Source organism: Marmota monax, unplaced genomic scaffold, assembly GCF_021218885.2.
Source record: "Marmota monax isolate L192 unplaced genomic scaffold, Marmota_monax_Labrador192_F-V1.1 WCK01_AAM20220418_F8-fsc00024, whole genome shotgun sequence".
Taxonomy (NCBI): domain Eukaryota; kingdom Metazoa; phylum Chordata; class Mammalia; order Rodentia; family Sciuridae; genus Marmota; species Marmota monax.
The window spans coordinates 33,177,683-33,201,448 of NW_026695224.1; the positions used below are offsets into that span (position 1 = coordinate 33,177,683).

General features: G+C 44.1%; 1 protein-coding gene across 1 annotated transcript in view; it reads left to right on the plus strand.

Moving 5' to 3' along the window:
- Nucleotides 1-23,766, plus strand: part of Usp10 (ubiquitin specific peptidase 10) — a 63,924-nt gene that overhangs the window by 25,942 nt on the left and 14,216 nt on the right. The window contains exons 3-9 of the mRNA XM_046434604.1: nt 3,405-3,465; nt 8,226-9,257; nt 19,313-19,404; nt 19,932-20,041; nt 20,604-20,659; nt 20,840-20,943; nt 23,478-23,577. Of these exons, the coding sequence (XP_046290560.1) occupies nt 3,405-3,465; nt 8,226-9,257; nt 19,313-19,404; nt 19,932-20,041; nt 20,604-20,659; nt 20,840-20,943; nt 23,478-23,577 (1,555 nt within the window). The remainder of the gene's footprint in view (nt 1-3,404; nt 3,466-8,225; nt 9,258-19,312; nt 19,405-19,931; nt 20,042-20,603; nt 20,660-20,839; nt 20,944-23,477; nt 23,578-23,766) is intronic.

Genomic DNA, 23,766 nt, shown 5'->3' on the forward strand with positions numbered 1-23,766 from the left:
TTCTTCCTTTTCTTCTTCCTCTTCCTCCTCTTTTTTTTTTTTGAGCATGCATTAAAGTTTGAGGGAGTGTGACAAATGCTGTTTATTCACCAAAGGGCCTAATTAATTAATTAATTAGAATAATTAACATAATCGGATTCAGTTATTCTCAATATTATAATTATTACATTTAAAGAACCTGCTTTATAATGACATATAATTATGAAGTAGTAACTGTTTGAGGGGTTTGTGAGGACTGAGTACTGGCCCCTCACTTCCTGCACAACCCTTTGATCTCTATCTTATAGTAAAATAATTGCACTTCATTCATGCACCTTTTCTATCACAGGGCTGTAGCACAAATTAGAATCTGGCCCTAATTGTCATACGTGTTTTTTTTAACTGTTAGGAAGTTGATGAGGTGCATTTCTTTGCATGAGGCCCAGAACTGAAAAGCCCCAAATTAAAATGTAGATTGCTATAATGTGACAGCATTCCACCCTCCCCAAGCCACACTCCTCTCAGTGAGAGCTCTGTTGTCTATGGTTTGCTTGTTGGAAAGCTTGCCCCTGGTAAGACAGGGTGGCTATTAGTTTAATGGATGTGGGTGATGCTAAATATTATTTTAATTCTTTAAAGGTAACTGGTAACTTTCTAGGGCTCTGCTCTAGTTTATAAACCAAGGTGATTAAAAAATTTCCCCAGTGGGGAAAATGCCTTCAACTCATTTAATAAGCACATTTCCCCCCCTTCATAATCATGTTGTTAGTGCTTGAAATAGGGAGGAAATGCTTGTTTTCCTTGTAGCCATCTAGACTCTGTGTTGGAGGCAACATACACTTTGGCCACCACTGAACCAAGCCCACAGTAACCTAGTGCAGCTATAGGTGCACGTGTGTGTGTGTGTGTGTGTTGGGGGGGAGGTTGTGATGCACAGTTAAGACTGATCTGAATTTGGTGTCCTTATGGGGCTTCATGGGAGGAGTCCTGCCTCTCAAGGGTCCTTCCAGTGGGGAGCAAAACATGGCCACCTCAGGAGGAGACTGAAGCATGACCTTTGTCGAGGACTAGAGCAGTATTTTCAGACTTACGATGATTTGATATTAAATCTGAAATAACTAGATTTTGGCTTTTTGTACTGTTCAGTTTGCATTTGTGTGGGGAATTTTATGTCTGCTATGATTTTTAAAATTTTGTATTTTTTTTAAAAATTGTATTAGTTATTGATGGACCTTTATTTATTTATTTGTTTGTTTGTTTGTTTATATGTGCTACTGAGAATCGAACCAGAACCTCACACATGCTAGGCAAGTGCTCTACCACTGAGCCACAACCCCAGCCCAAATTTTGTATTCTTATAAGTAGCTGTATAAATAAAAAGAGTGAACTTTGAACTACTCTTCCAGTTTTATTTTACTGTGTATTTATTGTATCAAGTTATCTTTTTATCCAGTTATCAGAGACTAAGGGGTATCTTATGTGTGGTTGAGATTTGTGGAATGAAAGGTGCCATGTGCCCAAAGGGGGGGAAACCATTTTAGTTATGCTGGAATTCATCCAACATCGAGTAATCCCCACATTACCGAATCAAAGCAAATGCTAAAATACAGAACTTTGTTCTGATACATGAGATCGTGACATCCTTTGGGCATCGATGCACCTGAGCTGGATGGTGGTCTGTGATTGGACCCTCCTATACCGATTCCTAGAGGTGCATTTGTTCACTTCCCTGGGACGCTCAGCCCTGGCTGCTGCTTGGTACTCCATGGAAACAGACCCCCTTCCTGAAAGCAGCAGGAAGACGTGTCCAGCATATCCTGAGCACTTGGACAGCATTGCCTTGTGTTGCTGGGCCATCCTGTCAGGGAGTGCTTCTGATGTCCGTGGGTAGTATTCCCAGCTCACTGCCTCTGAGGGCTGAAGATTATTTTTTCAGTCTTTTCTCCCCCATGGAGAAAAAGTATAGGTGTAAAGAGAACTTTCTTCTGATATATGGGATTATGACATCCTTTGGGCTTCTTGATGACATTTTTGCGCAGTAATTCAAAATAGTATAAATAGATCTCCATCTCCAGGGGACACTGTGTGTCATTGGCAGTGGCAGAAGGAGCAGATGTTAGGATGAGAGTTTGCACACTGCTTCTTGTGACTGAAGCAGGGCAGAGTCATGCTTCGTGGTATCCTTGACAGCTGTGTGCCCACTGCTTTGGACAGACGCATGCCTCTACTCTGACTGTGGTCCACCTGAAGTGTGGCATGTGGACTGGTCTCTGCTCTACAGGGGCCAGGTGCAGTGTCCATGTCAGCACTTGTCTGTGTGCTGAGTATGGTGCCTCCTGACCAGGGGACTGTGTACAGCTGCAGGTCCTGAGGTGTTGGCTTCCCTTCTCGTCACCCCCTTTTTTCCCCCTTGTTTTCCTGTTTGTCATTATTTTCAGGGGCAAGAGCTTAGGGGTAGGTGTGAGGGGTTATCTGTTGTGATTGCCGAATTGTCTTGCTAAGAGTTCATCAGCCACTCAGGCAGCAGCTCCACAACAGCAGTGGGTGAGAGCCGCCAGAGAGCTCCCACCCCAGTGGGCCCCAGCCCCATCTGGACTTGCAGGCCATTGTGCTGCATGGATGTGTGAGCAGATGTGGAGAAGGGTTGCACAGAGTGATGGTGTTTTGGTTTCTGTTTGCTTCCAGGTAGCAGATATTTGTTCTTTCTTACCTAATTCCTTCTCCTAAATTTTCTTTTTCCACACATGTCATGTGAAGCATTCCCAGCTCTTGGATCAACATGGACTAGCTAGGAAGAAGTACTGGAGAGGTTCACAGTATGATCCTGCTTTTTACAAGGAAGTCTGATTGTGTCATTTGCTTTCTCTCAAACAAGAAACATGATGTCTAGCCATCGATTCCTTTATGCGTGGGGCACTGTGTTTAAAAGGGAGCCATGATCTCAGGCCCGTCTTTCTGGTGGGCTATTGTTCTCTGCTCTCTGACAATAGACCTGGTCCTAACCTCTGCTGCTGTGCTGTGGTGGTCATGAAAAGAGTGCAGATGGTCAGGAAGAGTCATCTTCACTAGTGGACAGCAGAGGGTCTGTGGTCTCTGTGGTCAGCCACCAACAGCCCAACAAAAGGAAAGAAGTCTGTGTCAGAAGCATTTATTGTAGCCAATTTCCATGTCTGTTAGAGTTCATTTAAAAATTTGGCCTCATTTTTTGGATGTTTCATAATGATAAATATTTGAAAGCATTTCTGTAGTGTTTTTTTTTCCTTAGATTTTAGAGACTCACTATGTATGTTATTCTAGTAAAAGTAATGTCAAGAGAAGTTGTATGGATAAAGGGTTTTAATGAAATATTGCCTTAATGTGCAGGAGAAAGTATTGGGTTTTAACTTTCTGTTGAATTAAAATTTGTTTTCTGATTCCTTGTGCAGCTCCCTCCGTACAGCGGAACAGCTCTGTGTGGAACACAGGCTGCAGATGAACTGCCTGATGGTAAGCTGGTTCTCTCCTATTTCCCGACTCGGTTCTGGCCAGGTGTCCTTGGTGGGCTGCTACCTGCAAACATTGCTGTCCTCTGGTTCATGCTTTTTGAATCAACATTTCTTTGTAGTGTTAAGTTGTTGAACCACAGTGTAATTCATCAGTGAGCTGCTCTGACTGGCAAACTGGCTCTAAGGGGTGTGTTGGACCTCAGAGTCCAAGACTCGGGATTCAGCCTAGGGAATGGTTGTTTAGTTTTTTTCTTAAGTGTTCTCAGCGCCACACGTGTGCCATTCTTTATAGCCTCACGCTTAGGTTTCAAGAGAGTTTCCTCGTTTTGCTGCTGGGGGAGCAGCAGGCCCAGGGATGGGTGGTCTTGGGGGTAGTTTTTGGACATCTAAGGGCCATCTGGAACTGTTGTTCTTTGCCCCAGGCTGTGGTTGCCCTCTTGGGAATTCAGGGAAAGGCTTCATTTCTTGGTGTGCCCCTCTTTTGGACTTGGTCACAGACCCTGGGCTGATGGCCAGGGATGGCACTTATTGAGATGCAACCATTTCCTTTTGTTTCAGCACCAGTGTTGAAATGCTAGAAGGCTCTGCAATCAGCACAGGCTGCTGTCTCAGGCTGAAACCTGTCTAGATCATTTTCAGTTCGCACTAAAGGCCCTTGCTGGCCTCTGAGAAGCTGAAAGAATATTATTTCTTGGAGAGCCAGGAGTTTTGATTCCCTTTTTAGTTAGTGTGGTAAGACTTGTGAAAAAAGATTTACCAAGTTAACCTTTTATTCTACATGGTAACATTGAAAGTGATTGTATCTAAAGTTATCCATTTTATAAGAAATAGTAATATAGGAGACTATAGGGGAAAGTGCAGATTTAATATTAGCTGAGGATGATTAATAAAACAGATGAAGTTCTGGGGACCCAAAAGCCTGCTGTAGCCTCTAGGCCACTTTTCTATCTGACTGCACATGCTAGGGGCTGGGTCCTTCCTCCTGTGCCTCTGCCGAGCACGCAGAGAGCATATGCTGCTGCATGTTCTGTGCTTACAGATGCTCTGTTCTCCCTCCTGTGCTTTCTTCCTGGTCCCACACCCTCTCATCCACTCCCCCTTTAGGCTTTTGTACTTCTTGGCTCTCCTCCTCCATTCTCTGCTCCCTTAATCCTTCTTTTATTCTACTGGAAACACAGCTGGAATATTGCCACCTGCCTGTGTGCTAGGCCCCTGTCTCTGAAGCCTCTTTGCTCTGTGTTTCCATTACTTTGGTTACTCTTGATGGGCCTGCCCCCCTGGATGGCAATGGGTCTGCCTCCCTTTCAGCATGCCCAGCTGTGGGTGGCAGGGACACATTAATTTCTGAATGCCTGTCAGCTGCACAGTGTATATCCATCCAGAAGGCTGAAGCCCTCGGTGTGTTTGTTGGCTGAATGATTTAAGATGCTTTCTGCTGCTGCCTCCCACTACAGCCAGCTGCAGCAGACCACCTGCAGGCACTTCCTCGTAGCATCACTTTTTATAGCTCTGCCTTTTTAGACAGTTTCTAGAGCTCTTCATAGCCTCACCTCAACCCCCACCCCATTTAGTTGTCCTCCAGGTTCCACAGACCTCTCTGTAGCTCTTATTGAAATGACCTGGTCCTGTGCCTAGCAGCAGTCACAGCTTCACCTCACTCTCTGCATCCTCCTCCTCGGTTGGCTTGTCTGTCTCCTTAGTAAGTGTGAGCTTCCTGCATGGGGACCTGGCCTTGCTCACCTCTGGCCTTCCGCCCCCTACCTTGCACCTCGGGCCACTGTACTGCACGTACTATGCACCCTTTGAGAATCGCTGCCCTGGGATGTTGTCATTTCATCTGAGCTGCTTCTGGTTCCTTCAGCAAATCTGCCTGCAGCACCTGAGTGTAGCTTTCCTGTCTTCCCATGTTGAGAACCATGCCCGCAGGCCTCCTCCACTCTCTCCCGACACACTGGGCTCTGCCTGAGCTTTCCACCGTGCAGTGCACTTGTGTCCACTGTTAGCATCCTCGGGAAGAGGAACTGTCCTGGCTGTGATTTTCGCCTTCCAGTGATGCCAGCCAAACAGTACTGGGTGGACGTCTAGGTGGTATGGGTGGCATGTTGTAGCAACTGTGTCCACGCTACTTCCCCCCAGCTCATGTAACGCTCTGAGATTGAGAGTCGAGGTGGGGAAGGCAGTGCTCTGCTGGAAACAGCCTTACCTGCGCAGCATGCTGAGTCCATGAGGTTTTACAGCACGCACCAGCATCTCGGGTTCCCTGGGTGGGTGTCCTTCACCCAGGCACATTCACCTCCGTCCACATAGCTTTGCAGCCTCACACATCATGAGTAGGTGATGCTGGAAGCAGAATGGACAGTCAGCCCCTAGACAGAATAACCATTCTCTTTTTAATGAAGGAAACAAAAAATGAATACCCAGGGATCAGAGGACACAGGCTGTCCTATTGGTAGCTTTAAGTGTAGACTTGCTGATAGGTGTAATCATGATCAGTGTTCTTTCCAAAGAACTTTCTGTTGTTGTGGGCAGGATTGCATCCCTTGCCCGCCCCAGTTATGATACTAAAACAAATGGAAGACTCAGCTCAGTCGGCCATTAGGCACCTGACTTCTTCCCTCCCATTGACTAGCACATCATTGGCTTCTGTTGGTCTGTATTTTTCTTTTTGGTGCTGGGGATTGAAACCGGGGGCGCTCAACCACTGAGCCACATCCCAGCCGGTTTTTATTTTTTGAGACAGGGTTTCATTAAGTTGCTTAGGGCCTCATTAAGTTGCTGAGGCTGGCTTTGAACTTGTGATCCTCCTGCCTCAGCCTCCAAAGCTGTTACAGGTGTACGCCACTGTGCCTAACTGGTCTGTGTTTTTTATTCCTAAAAAAAGACTTTGGAGCCAAGGTAAAACATATTCAGTTTTCTCTAGTAGGACACCATTCTTGGTGCAGTGTGATAACTTTTCTTGAAATATGTTCCTTGAAAAAACATTGGCCCCTTATGCTAGACTCAGTGACATCTTCACTCTTGCATTAAAAATGAATTATAAGTCATGTGTCCTTTTCTTAGCTTCAAACTTAAAACCTTTTAGTCAAATAGAGAGTAACATTGATGCTTGAAGTCTATTGAAAGACACAGTTCTCATATTCAACCTAATTTTAGAGAAATGAGCTATGAAGATATGTACAGTTTGTCATTAATGAATACGTAGATTGTGGCTAACAGGGAGGAAGTATAAAAAAGTTCCAAAGAGATATTTAGAAGTCCAGATTTATCTGTTGGAGTGTTTGGAAGTGTCTTTGCCACTCATGGAGTTGATGGAGTCCACCTTAGGAGGCCATTTCCATGTTTCCATTGAGGTGCCCGTGGAGGAGGCCCAGAGACAGTTTATGCTTCTGGACAGGATTCTTTGTGTACCTCATGTGTCTGAGCTCTTGAGTCACACTAATTAGAGAAGCTGACGTGACAATGTTTTGGTCGCCATGTCCCCCCCAAGCCCCCAAAGTAAGTTGTCCAAAGTACATATTCCCATAAGCATAAAGTAAGGTGTAAGCAAGTTTCCTTTGAGGTTTGGTTGTTGTTTTGTGGTGCTGGGAATTGAACCTAGGCACGCGCTGTCCACTGATCCGCCTCCCAGCCGAGGTATGTACAAAAACAAAACTTTTTGTTTTAATTTAAAAATTTTTTTAAATGTTAAAATTAAAAAAAATTTAGTTATTGGTAGACTTTTATTTGTTTATGTTTTGGGGGGCACTGGGGATTGAACTCAGGGGCTCTCAACCACTGAGCCACATCCACAGCCCTATTTTGAATTTTATTTAGAAACAGGGTCTCACTGAGTTGCTTAGCACCTCACTGTTGCTAAGGCTGGCTTTGAACTTGTGATCTTCCTGCCTCAGCCTCCTGAGCCACTAGGATTACAGACATGTGTCACTGCGCCCATCTGGACCTTTATTCATTTGTTTATATGCAATGTTGAGAATCGAACCCAGTGCTTTACATGTGAGGCAAGCACTCCACCACTGAGCCACAACCCCAGCCCAAGACAAAACATTTTTTTTTAAATGTTTATTTTTTAGTTGTAGTTGGACACAATACCTTTATTTCACTCATTTATTCTTATGTGATGCTGAGATTCGAACGCAGGGTCTTGCACATGCGAGGCGAGTACTCTACCACTGAGCCACAATCCCAGCCCGACAGAACATTTTTTTAACCACAAATTTATTTTAACTTTTGTCTTCTAAAAGTCTTCCTTAGTTACCCAAAAGATTGAAGAAAAGCATAGGTTTTTATTTTTCATATCTCCATTGAATATAATTTTATAGATATTATTTATTTTCAGCAAATTATTTATTAAACATAGAAATTATACACAGAGAAACACAAACACACACATATATTTATTTTTTCTTTTTTGGGGCGGTACCAAGGATTGAACTCAGGGGCACTTGACCACTGAGCCATCCCCACCCTATTTTGTATTTTATTAGAGACAGGGACTCACTGAGTTGCTAAGCACCTCAACATTGTTGAGGCTGGCTTTGAACTCCCGATCCTCCTATCTCAGCCTCCCAAGATGCTGGGATTACAGGCGTGCACCACCACACCTGGCTAGAAATAAAATATATTATAGATTTGTTAAATTAGGAAAACAATTTGAGGTTTCAGTTTTCAAAAATAAAATGAGTCATTATTGGCACTTTCATAGTTTATAGAGCCATGGTTTTAACTAAGTGGCTATTTACTAATCAGTTTCTCTCCAAACAGGACAAGAATATCAGAGAATTGAGTTTGGTGTTAATGAAGTAATTGAACCCAATGACACTTTGCCGAGAACCCCCAGCTACAGTATTTCAAGCACATTGAATCCTCAGGCCCCTGAATTTATCCTTGGTTGTACAACTTCCAGAAAGACCCCCGATGGCATCGATAAAGAGGTGAACTACAGCACTGTTGACTGCCAGTGCCCAGTCTCTGCCCTCACTTTGCATAGCAGTTCTAATGTGGAGGCAGAAGTTTTGGAAAATGATGGTGTCCCTGGTGGTCTTGGACAAAGAGAGCGTAAAAAGAAGAAAAAACGGCCTCCTGGGTATTACAGTTACTTGAAAGATGGGGGCGAGGAGAGTGTTTCCACAGCAGCCCTGGTCAACGGCCACGCCGCTTCAGCAGGCCCCACCAGCGTGGGTGCTGAGGACACAGGGTTTCTGGGTGATGTGCTCCCACCTGTTACGCCGAGGACTTGTGGCAGCCCTCAGAACTCCGTGGACTTCATCAGTGACACTGTGCCTGACGGTCCTTTCCCTGGAGCACTGGACGGAGATGCCAGGACTGCGGGGCAGCCTAAGGGCTGCCATGGGACTGATTTTGAGCAGCCCTGCCTCCCTGCAGGTAGCCTGCTAAGGACAGCTGTGGCTCCGCCCTACTCTGGTACTGATACTACTGAAAACCTTGGAGTTGCAAATGGACAAATACTTGAATCCTCGGGTGAGGGCACAGCTGCCAACGGGATGGAGTTGCACACTGTGGAAAGCATAGACTTGGACCCAGCGAAGCCCGAGAGCGTGTCACCTCCTGCTGACAGCACGGTCTCTGCGCCTGGCACCATTCCCATTAGCCAGCCTGCCAAGTCCTGGGCCAGCCTCTTCCACGATTCTAAGCCCTCTTCCTCCTCACCTGTGGCCTATGTGGAAACCAAGTGTTCTCCTCCTACCCCATCTCCCCTGGTCTCTGAAAAGCAGGTTGAAGTCAAAGAAGGGCTTGTTCCAGTTTCAGAGGATCCTGTAGCCATAAAGATTGCAGGTACAGTTAAACAGGTGCAGGGTGAGTGAAGATGGGCGCACATCTCGTGGACTGGGGGGAGCAGTGGAAGACAGTGGGGCTTGCTTTTGCACTCTGGTGAGAGCCGCAATAGATGATGTGGATGGGGGGAGTTTGAAAGAGTGCCTGTGTCTTAAACAAACATTGTCTGATAGTAAACCACACAGGAACACCACGCGGGGAGGGATGCCGGACCTTCACATTAAGTGACAAACAGTTCTTGTCTGTCATGAGTCCTTCCTCTGGTTGTAGATTCCCGTTCCATTTCTTGCCTTTTGGTTTGGTAATTCAGCTCCCCTGCTGAATGTGTAAGGAGCCTGTTCCCTGTGACAGCCGTTCTGCAGCTTCAGTGTGATGACCCCTGACTTGTACTCACTTTGTACTCTTTCTTTCTTTTTTGTATTTCTTAAGATGTAAGGAGGCATTTTGTGAATATCATAAGGTTTTCCCTTTTTAAAAAATATTTTTTAAGTTGTAGATGGACACAATACTTTTTTTTAAAATTTGTTTTTATGTGGTGCAGGGGATCAAACCCAGTGCCTCATGCATACTAGGCAAGCGCTCTACCACTGAGCCACAATCCCAGCCCAGTTTTTTCTTTTTTTAGTGACTACTTTGATTGAGTAGATGGATTTTATTCAGAGTTTTAGCACACTTAAGCCAGCTGTTGACAAGAAATGAAAAATTGAGTCCAGCCCAAAGTTAACATTTTATTTCTACTCACAGTAAAAATGTAAAGTAGCCAGGCATGGTGTCAAATGCCTGTGATCCCAGCTATTCGGGATGCTGAGGTTGAGGAGGATCACAAGTTCTAGTTCCGTTTTAGCAACTTAGGCCCTGTCTCAAAATAAAATATAAAAAGGGCTGGAGATATAGTGCATCGGTGAAGCACCCTTGGGCTCAATCCCTAGTACCGTAAAGTGAACAGTGTAATTCACAGGATGGGTTTAAGGGGAAGGTAGGAGTCAGAGCTTCCAAGGAGCTGTGTGTTTTTTTGTGCCTCAGCAGTACAGGCTGCTGCTTTAGGTGTGAGTCTGTCAAGGTTGGCAGCCAGCTTTTCAGGCCGTTGCCCCACTGGCCAAGTTGTAGGCAGACTCGTTTAGACTTGTGTGCTTCTGCTTTAGCACTCTGACAGCATTCAGTGCCAGAGTGTATAGTGAGCCAAGACAGGCACGCCAGATTCTACTACAAGAGAGCACCGTCTCGGATGGCAGTAGGATGACAGCAAGTGATTACTGTCTTTCTTGCTTTATTTTTAAAGAATATTTTATTTCTTCCACTATTATTTTGAATCATCTTGCTTTTCTGGAGGTTCCTTAAAATGAAAAAAAAATATAGATTAACCATCATTATTTTGGGTAGTTTATTTAATACATTTAATATATTTCTTTTAGAATCTATTCATTGCAAGGGCCTGCTGTCACAGTCAGGATAAGGCATTGTAAGCCTTTGCATAGATTAATAAGTCAAAAGTTTTTTTCAAACCTACAACAAAAATGTACATCAGAATGTTTTAAAAACCGTGCATTGTAAGTTCAGGGTCTTAAAAGCATTGTAATTATACTTTTATTCCTGTAAGTTACTTCACAAAGGAGAACCTTCCATCTCTGGAAATGTTCTCATTCTCTATTTAAAATAAGAAAGAGAAGTTCCATTCAAAAAATCAGTCTGCTCAGTCATGTGCTTTAAAAGTGCTTCAGTACATATTTGCTCCATTCTGTGTATTTTGGAGTCTGATGGCAAACCAGCTTTGCCAAAGACTGCAGGTAGGGGCCTGCCAGTTTCTCGGGTGGTGGCAGAGAGCTTGCTGGGCACAGTTCAGGTTGTCATTTTTTAGTAGGCATCATGTCTTCTTCCCCAGTAGATTTATTTTCTTTTTCTTTTTTTTTTTTTCCATGTGTAAGCAGCAAAGAGGTGTTTATTGCGAGCTAGCTCAGTCCTCTACGTGCACACAGCAACTGGTGACACTGAGAGGCCAGTAGATTTATTTTCTAATGTTATTGTTTTGGGGTACCAGGGATTGAAACTCGGGATGTGGCACCTGACCACTGAGCCACATCCCCAGCCCTATTTTGTATTTTTTTAGAGACAGGGTCTGACTGCGTTTCTTGGTTCCTCGATTTTGCTGAGGCTGGCTTTGAACTCAGGATCCTCCTGCCTCAGCCTCCCTAGCTGCTGGGATGACAGATGTGTGCTACCGTGCCCAGTCCTTAATATTATTTTGATTAGGCTAGTTACGAAGATGTGCTCACTCACTCTCTGAGCAGAAGTACAGTTCCTTTTAAACTGTCCCTTTCTTTGGCTCTTGTTGTCAGCATTGCCTTCTGTGAAATGACTCAGTGACAATGCTCACTCTTGGGGAATGGAGGGCTGAGGTAAAGTGGGACTGTTGGGAATTTTTAACCTTTACCATTTTCTCCTGCTTATGGATTTACTTTATCAGAATGATAAATAGGTCAGATTATAGTCCATCTACAACTAAAAAAATACACACACACACACACACAAAGTCAGATGCACTACCAAAGATTTCCTTTAATGGGCATATTTTTCAGTGTAGGCTTACTTATTTTAAGTAGCATTTAGTTGAATGAAATGCTCATCTAACTAAATGAGAATATGACTTGTATTAGAATCTAGCTGGTTCTACTGAGTTTTTTTTTTAATGTTTATCATAAAATTCTATTATATTTATTAAATGAATTAATTTTTATTAATTTATTACATTATTAATTAAAGTTAATCATAATACCTTGGGAAAGAGAGAGAATGAAACAGTTCAGATACCCCATCTATTCTTTTTTGAATTATTTCAGTAATCACTGTTTTTGATCCCAGATTATTTCTGATGCCTACTTTCCTGGATCATCTCCTCTATCATTAATTAAATCTGCTTAGTCATTCCAGCTGATTTTTGTATAACCAGAAGTCAGATACAGATCAGGAAGGCAAATCCGTTGTAAAGGAAAATAAGCATCATAGGAGGCACAGTGGTGCTGGGGATGGGACCCACGTCTCCAGCTCGCTGGGCAGGTGCTCTGCCCTGAGCTCCACATGCACTCATTTGAGGCATTTTGAAGTAAAACACAGCCATTTGATTACCCAGAGACCATTTATCCACTTGAATGGTTTGACTTTTATCATCTTTTCTGTGTAACTTTGCAACATTTTGCTCCACTGGCTGTTTAAGAGGAGGAGATGTCGGGGAGAAGCAGGTTAACTCAACACTGGATGCCACTCTCTGAGTCTAGCGAAGTGTGCATCTGAACAGAACAGGGGAAGGAGTCTGTCTCGGGGCTGGTTTATGTTGCTCTAAGAACGTTGTCATTTAACATTAGGAATAACTGAGCCAGGAGGCAACAAAAGGAACTTGAAAATCTGGGTAGCTTGTGTTTGACAGTGGCTGTGACTCAGGCTGTGTTCAGAAAGCATTGTGACAGGGGTACACCAGGGGAGGGTGGTCTGTGCTACTGCCTCCTCCATTGCTTACACAGAGTAACTGCACACAGGAGCTCACAGCTAAGCACCTGCTTCAAAGACAGTAACTTTCTTCTGGGCTCTCCCAGGGACACAAGTCATATTCCAAAGTAAACTATGATTAAAAACTTCTACAGTACAAATAGAGCTATTTTGGTTTGGGTGTTTAAAATCATGCATCAGTATAGTTTGTTTAAAGGCTGGGCAATGAGAGAGATGAGTCTGTATTCTCTAATCAGATTCCAGTGAAAGAGAATCAGGTAAAATGAGGTCAACTCTAAAAATATGCTGCTAAAGTCTGGGGCTTGCAGTGTTGCTGATCAGGCAGTTTCTGCATGGTGTTGCATGGTGGTTTTATGCTTAAAAGTTGTTGCTGAAGAGCAGCAGTCATTTCCAGTTGGATCTGCTCAGAAGGGTTGATTTCCATGTTCACATGTGCATGAAGTATAAGTAAAAATATGTCCTAAGACTGTTCTTTGTTTTGATGGTTTATAAATCATATTATATACCTTCCCCTTCTGTGGGAAATGATCTCAAATACTTTGCACCCTTCTGAAAACTCTGAAGTAGTTAAACGCTATGCCCCTGTTGGCAGGATGTCACCCTATGGGTGAGAGGCAGCCACTGGCTGACTCCATGTGTGTGTGTCCTTGCTTATCTGTTGTGTCTGTCTTGTGTACAAGTGACCTGAAACCCTTGACTTGGAGTTGATCTGTGGCCAATGGGTAGTGGGACATTTTGGTCACTTTGTTGTTCTCCACCTGATTAGATGACTAAAATACCTGTGTCCTTCCAAAGTGATGATGATGAGGAGAAGAAAAGCACTGTAAGAATGTTCTGGAGAGTTACGGAGGTTAGCAGAATAGCAGGTCAGCATCAGAATGTGGATTTGGGGGTCAGTTATTGACCTTGAGAACCAGTCTGCACCTTGGTTTTTCATGCATGTTAATAGGTAATGTGACCTCTAAATCCTAATTTTAGGGAAACAAACTTTGATGATATCAAGGTTTATAATGCTAGTATTGTCATTGAGTTCATAAATCATTTCAGGCGACTCATTTGTAACAGCGCGTGGTGAGCTGTGTATGTCTTGAGAAAACAGAAGGGATGCTAAGCAATTTGTTTTTTCTGAGTGTTGTCAAATTTCATAAAATGGTTGAACTTTAACTCAGCCTTTTAATGAAGTGAACACAGGGGTTTCAACTTTGTATCTCTTATCATCTTTTGGCATTTCTTGCCAGTGGATGAACATTGACCTGGGCTGCCCCACCAACCCTTACCAAAAGATGGGTGGGGTATGGGAGTGTGCCCCTGAAGTCAGCTCTGCAGGATTTCCATGGTCAATGGCTCTAGCGGTGGGAATTGAAGCAAGGCTGCTGGAAGGGGTCAGTCTGCTCTTGTGAGCCGATCTGGAGTTGTTGCCCTCAAGGGAGATGAAGCAGATCAAGCCATCAAACCAGCAGCGATGGTTTTGGAACACAGGTCCATTTTAAAGTTTAAACTCCAGAGACACTCCCTCCTTCTGCTTCCTGGCCATCCTCCTTTCTTTTGGTTCTTTTGACTCCCATAACTATAGTGCCTCTTGGTTTTAGTCTAGGAATAAAATAGCAAATGGAAATGATGGTGTTGCTAAAGGAGGCACTTAATTAACCAAAGAGTGCTGCTAGAAAGTTGAAAGTGGTGCTCACCTCACTAGTCCCCAAGTCCCCATCTTGGCAGAACTTGGTTTGGTAGCTGGGTGTTGGCTGGCAGAAACCAGGATTGCCTTTGCTCTGAGTTCTCTCACTGTGCCACAGAGGGGAGCTCACCAGCCCCTCCATGATGTGTTGGTGTCACACACTTTATGGCTGTTGAAGTTACTTGGGGAAAAGGCATGATGTGCAGTTGCTACAAAACTGGAACTGTAGGATTTGGGGATATTTGGATCTTAAGAGAAAATCCTAGACAATAAGGTATTTAGTCTGAGATTTTTTAGAATCTATCATTCCTTTTTGAAATGGAACTTTATTAATATATATTCTCAACATGTTCAAAACCTATAAGTTTAGGGAATTTAGTTTAACTATTTCCTCTTGGAATGCTGAAATTATTTTCTCAAACCTGTGCATGAATTCCCTTTTCTTTGCACCTGTATTCTGCACCTCCATGTAGGTGTTGTCTGTACATTTCTTTCCTCACGCCCTTTTGGTGCTCTGCACCTGCAGTTCATTGCAGGTGAGGAGTTAAGTGATCTGCTCTAGATTTAAAGTGAATGGAGCGGCAGAGCCTTCGTGGGAACCCAGGTCTTCTGGTTTGTGTGCCTGGGCTCTTGCCCAGAGCCTCTCATGGGCTTTCTTAACTGTGAGGTGAAGTGAGCTTTAAAGTCCCTCAAGTCCTTTCTAGCAAGTTGGAGTGGAGTCCTGTGTTGACACCAGCAACCCAGATCTGCAGATGTTTAATCCACCTGTACTGCTGCCCCACGGGAACACACTGTGTGCCAGGCAGTCTGGGCCAGCAGGCAGTGATTTTCCTGCCTAGAGGGCAGCCCAAGGCACAGATGAGAGGGGTGGGGGGGGAGTGATCACCTACCTTGGGCGGGAAGGGCACAGGGAAGGCAGCCTTCTGCAACCAGGAGGGGTCGCAGTAGCAGATTGGAGACTGGGGACCACAAAAGCCACTGGGCGCTGTTACCTTGGACAGGGAAGACCCTGTTGAGCAGTAAGTGTGAGGTTTTGTTCTGGAGCAGTGTCCAGCTGCCACTAATTCAGGACAGAGAGCTGTCTCTGTTGCTTGGAGAGCCACGTGGACAGCCTTCCGGGCCTTCAGTGGGGACTGTTTTCAGGCACAACATCTAGAGAATCACATTTTAAGGTCATTAGAAGATGCTAATAACAGATTGACACCGTATTTTAGTTTATAAAAGATCTATCACTAGAGAAAAAGTTTGGAGGAGTAAAAATAAGCATTAAGAAAATGTAGAATGCCAATATCTCGTTTTCCATCTGTAAAGATTTGTTCTGCACTTTGGGCATGGATGGTGCTCGCCTTATAATTCCAGTGACTTGGGAGGCCGAGACTAGAGGATCGCAAGTTTGAGGCCAGCTTCAGAAATTTGGTGAGACCCTAAACAACTTAGTGAAATCCTGTCTCAAAGTAAAAAATAAAAAGGGCTGAAGATGTAGCTCAGTGGTAAAGTGTTCCTGGGTTCAATTCCCAGTACCAAAAATGCAAAAACAAACAAACAAACAAACCATTGTATCAGAGGACTCTTTGAAAGGATGTTAAAAACTTGAAAGAAGCTGTACGGAATGTCCTTTTGGTTGTACAACATGTTTCAGTCTTTGCTCTTTAGATTTTGCAGGTATGTGTCCTTGTGGAATGCTCTGTTGGTTGCAGTTCTTGAACAAACCACTAGGTGATGCTAAAAGACTTGAACTTGATACCATGGAAGAGAACCAGGGAAGGGGCTTTTATCTCCTTAGATTAAGCAAACCATAAATTGGCATTGATTTGAGGGAAGGGTTGATATAGAAACCAACAGGTTCTGTCTGACATGTATACATGGCTTCCCAAGTCAATGCTGGCAAGCAGTCAGCTGCAGTTGGCTCCAGGCTGGGTGTGTTCTGAGGTCCTGTTGGGCTCTAGGGTCACAGCCTCCAGCATTCAGGTAGAGTGGGCCACAGCTCACTTGAGAACCTGAAAGCAGCCTGTTCCCAGGTGGGCTTAGTGCAGCCACTCCTCAACCTGTTGGCACCTCGCCTCCCTTTGGAGGCAGAGTTAGCTTTGTCATTAGTGGGGTTTTCTTGTTTTGAGCTGAAACTCTTGAATTCAGAGTACTCTCAATCATTTGTAATCAGGTTTGATGTGGGAGGGAAGTTTCAGACAGATCTGGGTACCTCGTCTGGGTTGGTTCCTTCTGTTTCCCATCAGTGTCTGCTGAAGAAGAGCGAGTGTCTTCAAGCCCTCCCCACCTCCTCTTACACCTTTACCTCTCATGTCATCAGAAAAATAGAAGGTTCATCTCCCTCTCAGAACACCAGTGTATGCCCCGTCCTCATTCCTTCCTGTGGTCCAGTGCCACTGCCCAGCCAGGCCTCCGCCGAGTGCTCCCACTGACTCTCTCCACTTTGGCATGGGAGCCATTGTTCCTCTTGCATCAGAATGTACACTCCCTGCCCTGAACCCTAGGGGCTTGAGTGTGTGTTTGTGGGAGTATAGATAGGTGACTCCCTAGGCTGTGTGTGTAAAGCACTGCGGGTGGTGATGTTCCTTCTGTCCACCTCTAGGACTGAACTTGCTCTCTCCTTACCACACAAACAGAACACAACTTGCTTGTCCTGTTGTGTCCTCCTGGGGAACATGGGACCACCCCCCCACCCCACCCCCAATGACTGACTGCTGGTGTCTGTCTCTGTTCCTCTACAGCTTCCATGTGCAGCCGTCAGCCCCTGACTGGCCTCCCCAGTGCTTCTACAGTCCGTATACAGCACAAAGCATCATCCCCCAGCCCTGACCAGCTGAGCCTGCTGTAGGACTATAGCTGGGAGTCCAAGTCCCTTTTGTCACTAGACTATGAGCTGTCCTAGAACAGGGCTGCCACTCAGTCTTCTGGGCCAGGTGGGGCTCAGCCAGGGTCCGCTTAGTCATCAGCAAAAGGCAGGGTGTTTTTTAATGAAGGCTCCTGTGGTAGGAAGACTGCTCACCTTGAGTCTATGGTTACATAAAAACTTATGCAATTGTTATTAGGTGTAGGAATACTATGCCAAAGATTTTGGGATATGATGCTGCTTTAAGACATTGTGCCATTGCATTAGAGTATCGATGTGTGTCTGGAAACGCACAGGTTTGGGCAAAGCAATTATTGACTCATTGCTGTGCTGTGGCACACACTAGAAATGCTTACCTGCTGTGGTAATTTGATGAAAACAGTGTAAAAATCTACTCTTAAGTACATCTGAAGCCGTAGGAAGAGTGTCTGAAACCTCAAAGTAAAAGGGATTTTTAAGTGGAGCACAGTGCATATTGGAGAGGAAGAAAGAGATTGGCCACTGAATCAGGTAGAGCCAGGTCTTACAGCTTGGTCCAGTAACATGACCTTAGTTTTTTCATCTGTAAAGTGGGGATTATAGTGGTGCCTCGAGGGCAGTGTTGTTATGATGATTATAAATAATGTAGATAAAGCTTCCAGCATGGTGTCCCCCAGATGACAGGTACCATCTGTGCTGGGTGTCACCACATGTGGTCTTGGGGTTCAGTTCTGTAACTGACTGTCACCCTGTAGTAAGAGAGGTGAGAAGAACTTTACAAGCTTAGTCTAGTTGAAAAGACACTCTTGGGTTCTTTTGAACCTGCATGTTTTACTTTTATTATGGGAGAGCTACTTGAAACTTGTTCCCTGTGCTTCCTCAGGTAGAGGAAAAGGGAAGGAGGAAATGAGATGTGTGTGTTGACGTTTGAATTGTGCATGTGCATTTGACTTATGCATAATTCTGGGACCTGCCAGTGCAGCTGTTTTTTGAGCAATTTTTCTTTGTGTGTTGCCTTAAATAAATGCTAATGTCAATTTGTGTGCATTGATTTTTCTTTCCTTTCATGCAATTAAAAGTAAAGGAGGCAGTGCCCTGTGGCCACAGATCATGGAATCCAGGCCATGGGCACACTACCTAGATCTTGTGAGGTCATAGGCAAGTTACTTAAATTTTCTTCGCGTTATTAGTTTCTTTATAGTGAAAAAGGGATAGTGCTGGCACTCTGGGATCACTAAGGGTGAAGTCCATCCTGTCAGCATGTGTGAGTTGAAAAGAGCATGCTGACTTAAAAGGTGTCCATAAATTGCAGCCGTTGCTGTTACAGGAGTTGTAATGGGACATGGGGAGACCTTGTCTTGTTTCAAAGCATTTTTTGTGGCTTATTGTATAAAGATGGCATTCATGACTTTCTTAAGACTGAAAAAGCATGGCATCAGGGGGAATCTGAGGCTCAGAAGCTTGCTTATAAATGGAGTAAGGAATTGCAGTATGCACAGCAGTCATGCAGGTGGGCCCGTGATGAAGAATACAGTGTAGGTGGCAGAGCACGGTTCTTCTGACAGGAGCGCCCTGGCTCTCCAAGCTGCCACCAGGCACCTTGGTGCAGTGTGCATGGCACTAGGTGCTGGGCTTCAGAGGCGGAGATTTGGATTCCACACCTAAATGCTTTGTATCTAGTGTCCAAGGGACCTTGTTATTCATGATGCATGCCTGGCTGTCAGCATTGAAGGAAAAAAAAAAAAGCCTGTAGCTTCTAAATCTTCCTCTGATGCTGATGTAGTATATTTAATTTTTTTTCTGTTTCTCATTTAAAAAAAGGTATTTCTTGTGCTTCCTGGTTACATTCCCATGAGTACTGGGGGGAATATTGAGGCTAGTTTTAATCATTAAATACTATACTTGATGTATAAGTTCCCACAATATGAGTTTCCATCAGATATGTGTTCTGTTGAAGGGATTTTCAACACTTCCATGGACTAGAGCATATGAATAGATCTAAATGTTATTCACTAGGTGTCATTAATTTCTTAAATGTGCTTCTCGCTCTTTCAGAGTTACTGGAGAATGTAACCCTGATACATAAACCAGTGTCATTGCAACCCCGTGGGCTGATCAATAAAGGAAACTGGTGCTACATTAATGCTGTATCCTTCTTGGACACTGTCCCCGGGGTGGACTTCCTGCAGTGGTCTCTTCTTAAAGTGCATTTACTTAATGCAGCTTCCATGAAAACCAAATTTTGAATCTGAAAACTTGGTTCATTGCTAGTCTGCCTACCTTGCTTTCAGGGTTATTCCTGACTCTAGCTTCTCCACTGCTGCCAAAAAGAGAATTTGTTGACCTGTGAATGACAGAGTCAGGCAAGTGTTAATCTCATGTAATGGCCCCAAATAGTAGGCAGAGTGACTACTTAGTACAGCAAATTTTGTTCTAACTGACCTGATGGTCTTGGTTGAATCAGGTTTCTGAATGTGAACCTGACTGCATGGTAGGTCACTCTGTAAGATCACAAGACAGTTTTCCTCAGTATTATTTGGTCTGTGCCTTTTTGTGTTGACCTATGTAAGTAGCTCAATATCCTTGGTTTATTTTTATATGCTCTCGTGTTTAATGTGCTTTTAGGAAATTTGCCGGTTCATTTCCTTTACGTTTCCTTACTGCCAATGTTTAGACCCTGCAGGCGTTGGTCGCTTGCCCTCCGATGTATCACCTGATGAAGTTCCTTCCTCTGTACTCAAAAGTGCAAAGGCCTTGTACGTCAACGCCTATGATAGACAGCTTGTAAGTAAGGTGTTGGAAAATACAGTTAAGGGGTGGGGTGTTCCCCCCTTCCATTGTTAGAATTTGAATAGTCGAGCAGAGTTCTTGATTTCCTACAAATGAGTCCTGTAGTTCTGGTTTTTTTAATCTGCTTATGAATGGAACATTATGTTTTCTTAAGATTTAGTAGAAAACATTTTTGTTTTACCAGTTTAAAATATCACTTAAAATTTATAAAACATGTGTATAGAAAAGATGAAGAGGAGATTTGTTATCATCATTAACATTGATTACCTAAGGCCTGCTATATTTATCCTAATTAATGTTGTACTAATATTTATCCTAATACTCCTTAGCCATCAAGGCTCTTTAGTATGTCTTTATATATATATATATATTTTTTTTTTTTTAGTTGTTAATGGATATTTTATTTTATTTATTTACTTTATGTGGTGCTGAGAATCGAACCCAGTGCCTCACACATGCTAGGCAAGTGCTCTACCACTGAGCCTCAACCTCGGACCATAAGTATGTCTTTTGCAAAAAAATGTATCGCTTCACTTTCTCCTTTCTCCATATTTAGTGTTCGGCTGATGAATGAATTCACTAACATGCCAGTACCTCCAAAGCCCCGGCAAGGTGAGTAGAGGCCAGGACTTCTGAGATGCTGCCTGTTGGGGGCGTTTGGTAAATTCAGTCTTGCTGAGAAGAAGATGTCTTTGTAAATGCAGGTGGCCAGTGGGGAGGTGGGGAGTTATGATGGTTTGGATTTGTGATATCCTTTTGGTTTTGAAACTTGGTGTCCTGTTTCCATTGCAGCTCTTGGGGATAAAGTCGTGAGGGACATTCGCCCTGGAGCTGCCTTTGAGCCCACGTACATTTATAGACTCCTGACGGTGATCAAGTCGAGCCTGTCTGAAAAGGTCTGGGGCCTGTAGATCTGATGCCCAGTGCTGTCATGTGGTGGTATCAGGGCTAGGTCTGCATTGTGGTGGAGTCAGCTGTGTGTTACATTGAGAGAGTGACCACCACCCATGTCAGGAGGCCTTCACTGTGTACCGAGTGCTGTTCCCAGTACTGACTGCATTGGCTTTCTGTGAGTTAAGCAGTGTTATCATCTCCTTGTTAGCAGCTGACAGAGCTAAAGCCACTGTCCATGGTCAAACAGCTGTGCATGGCTGAGCTGGGCTCTCAAGACAGCTGGCTTAGCCACTGCACTGACTGCCTTCTGGGTAGAGTAGAGTGTATTGGGCCTGGATGGTGGCAGTGTGCAGGAGAGCGTCTGTCTTCAACATACTCAGGCTTCAGCAGCTGTCGAGGTCCCTGACTCTTTTACCTTTAAAAAAAAAAAAAAAGGATTTTTTTGTTTGGTTTTGCAGTGCTAGGAATTTAACCAAGGGCCTCATTTATGCCGGGTGCTCCACCACTGAGCTATAAACCTAAAATTTTTTTATCGTTTGTCTTACAAAGAGGCCTTATCAATGGCGCTGACAGCTATTGAGAGTGAATCAGGGGTACCCTTAGCACAGTTAACTGGAACACTTCTTCCCTGACCAAGTTTGTGGTGGTGAATCAGTATGTGTGTGGTTGAGATGATGCTTGGGAAAACTTGTGCACAGATGAGAAATTGCTGTCCAAACTGAATCAAGTCCAATTAAAGCTGCATTGCTTTGGAGAAGGGTGAGTGTCCAGGGCAGGGTAGTGGAAACCACCGGAGGCAGCACAGAATTTTAAGCTTTTAAAATACCCCCAATACAGGACTGGGGTTGTGGCTCAGAGGTAGAGCACTCGCCTGGCATGCTTGAGGCACTGGGTTCTATCCTCAGCACTACATAAAAAATAAAATAAAGATATTTTTTTAAAAAACACCCGCAATACAGCTTTTGGTATTGGCTTGCATTTCTGTTTCCCCGTGATGAAAATGTACGTAATGTTTGTTGGGGATGCAGAAATGCAATAAAGCATACCCACTGCCCTAAAAGAGCTCACCGTCCAGGGTGGGAGTCAGATTCCTAACAAACTAAACAGGTAAATACAGAGAGGAGATGGCATACAGCTGCTGTGGAAGCAGGGGAGGGGTAGCTTAGGTGGAGGCAGAGGTAGAGGGGGTTACTCAGGGAGGGTTTCCTGAGCTGAATCCCTTTAGGATTGTGCTTAGAAGTAATGGTAATGAACAAAAACATCATTTTGAAGTTTCATTAATACTGAATATGTCAAGGTCCCCAAGGCCACCCTTGCTCAGGTTTGCTGACTTGCTGGCAGGACTCAGTCTCAGAAGCTGGTATGCTTGTGTTTATGCTTTATTTGCCATCGAAGGCTTCTGAGCAAGGTCAGGAAAGGAAAAGGACACGGTCTGGAGGGATTCCCCAGCTTCTTGCCCAGAACCTTTACACAGCATGTTTTTAATTCCTCTGCCATCAAACTGTAATGACACATGGGACTGTCCCAGGGACGCATGCTGGGGTCAGAAGGAAAACAGCTGCTCAGCATAAACCATGTTACTTGCACAGAAGCTAGGCCCTTTCCTTCTCGGGACTTGGGATAGTGGGAATCTTTCTGAAACTGAAGTTCCCAGACATCATCCAGGGGCCAGCCTGGCAAACAGGCCTCTCCAGGGAGCATAGCCAGCCGTTTGTGCTACTGACCCTTGGGCAGTGCCCATTTTGCCCTTTGTTGAACACAGTAGAGTGTGCTGGCACAGCAGTGCTGCCTGGGTCTTGTGGTCTGTTTGGAGAGAGTGGGCAAACCCAAGTACAGTCTTCCCAGAGACTTGATGCAGAAGAGCTTGCAGACCCATGGGCTAGGCAGTGGGAACCAATCCTGATAAATCACAGAACACACAAAGCCGGCATTGGATTGTAAAACTAAGGTGTGACCACATTGTATGCCTCACCCATAAGTGTCTTGCTGATGTGTGTATCTGCATACAATAGCCAACTCTCTCTCTGAGTCAGTACCAGTTTTTGCGTATGATTGGAGTCCTTTCTCAGAGTTAGTTGCTCATCAGAAAGAAACAGATGCGTAGGCTGTCTGGAGTAAGTGATAGACACCTTATATATATATGGCCCTAGTAATATGATGTGCTCAGCCAGTGATATGGCCCTAGACACCTTATTTTTGGTCTTACATTTCATTTAAGCAAAAATGCAACTTTAAAATAACCTCTTTTTACTATAAGATGATAAGATGATCTACTGTAAAAAAAATAGAGAAAAACATAAATAAGAATATAAAAATTCCTGTTAGTTCTAGAGATAAGTATTTAATCTGTTTTCCTTCCATCCTGCCCCATGGGATCTCAGCTACCCAAAGAAAAACTCATGTCAATTTTTGAAACTCCTTTTATATTTAATCTTGAAGTTGTCAGCAGAGGCATAGTTTGAATATGCAGGTCTTTGGACACTGTAGGCCTGAACAGCAGCCACCTGAGGGTGATGTGCTCCTTCTTCCCTTCCAGGGTCGACAGGAAGATGCCGAGGAATACTTGGGCTTCATTCTGAATGGACTCCATGAGGAAATGCTGAGCCTCAAGAAGCTTCTCTCACCAAATGATGAAAGTAGGTCATGGTCTTTCTCCTACTAAATGTGTGAGGATATTTTCCTAAGAATGTTTTAAAATATTTTTTAGTTGTTAATAGACCTTTATTTAGTTCATTTATTTATATGCTGTGCTGACAGTCTAACCCAGTGTCTCATGAGGCAAGTGCCTCACTACTGAGTCACAAGCCCAACCCTGATTTGTTTTT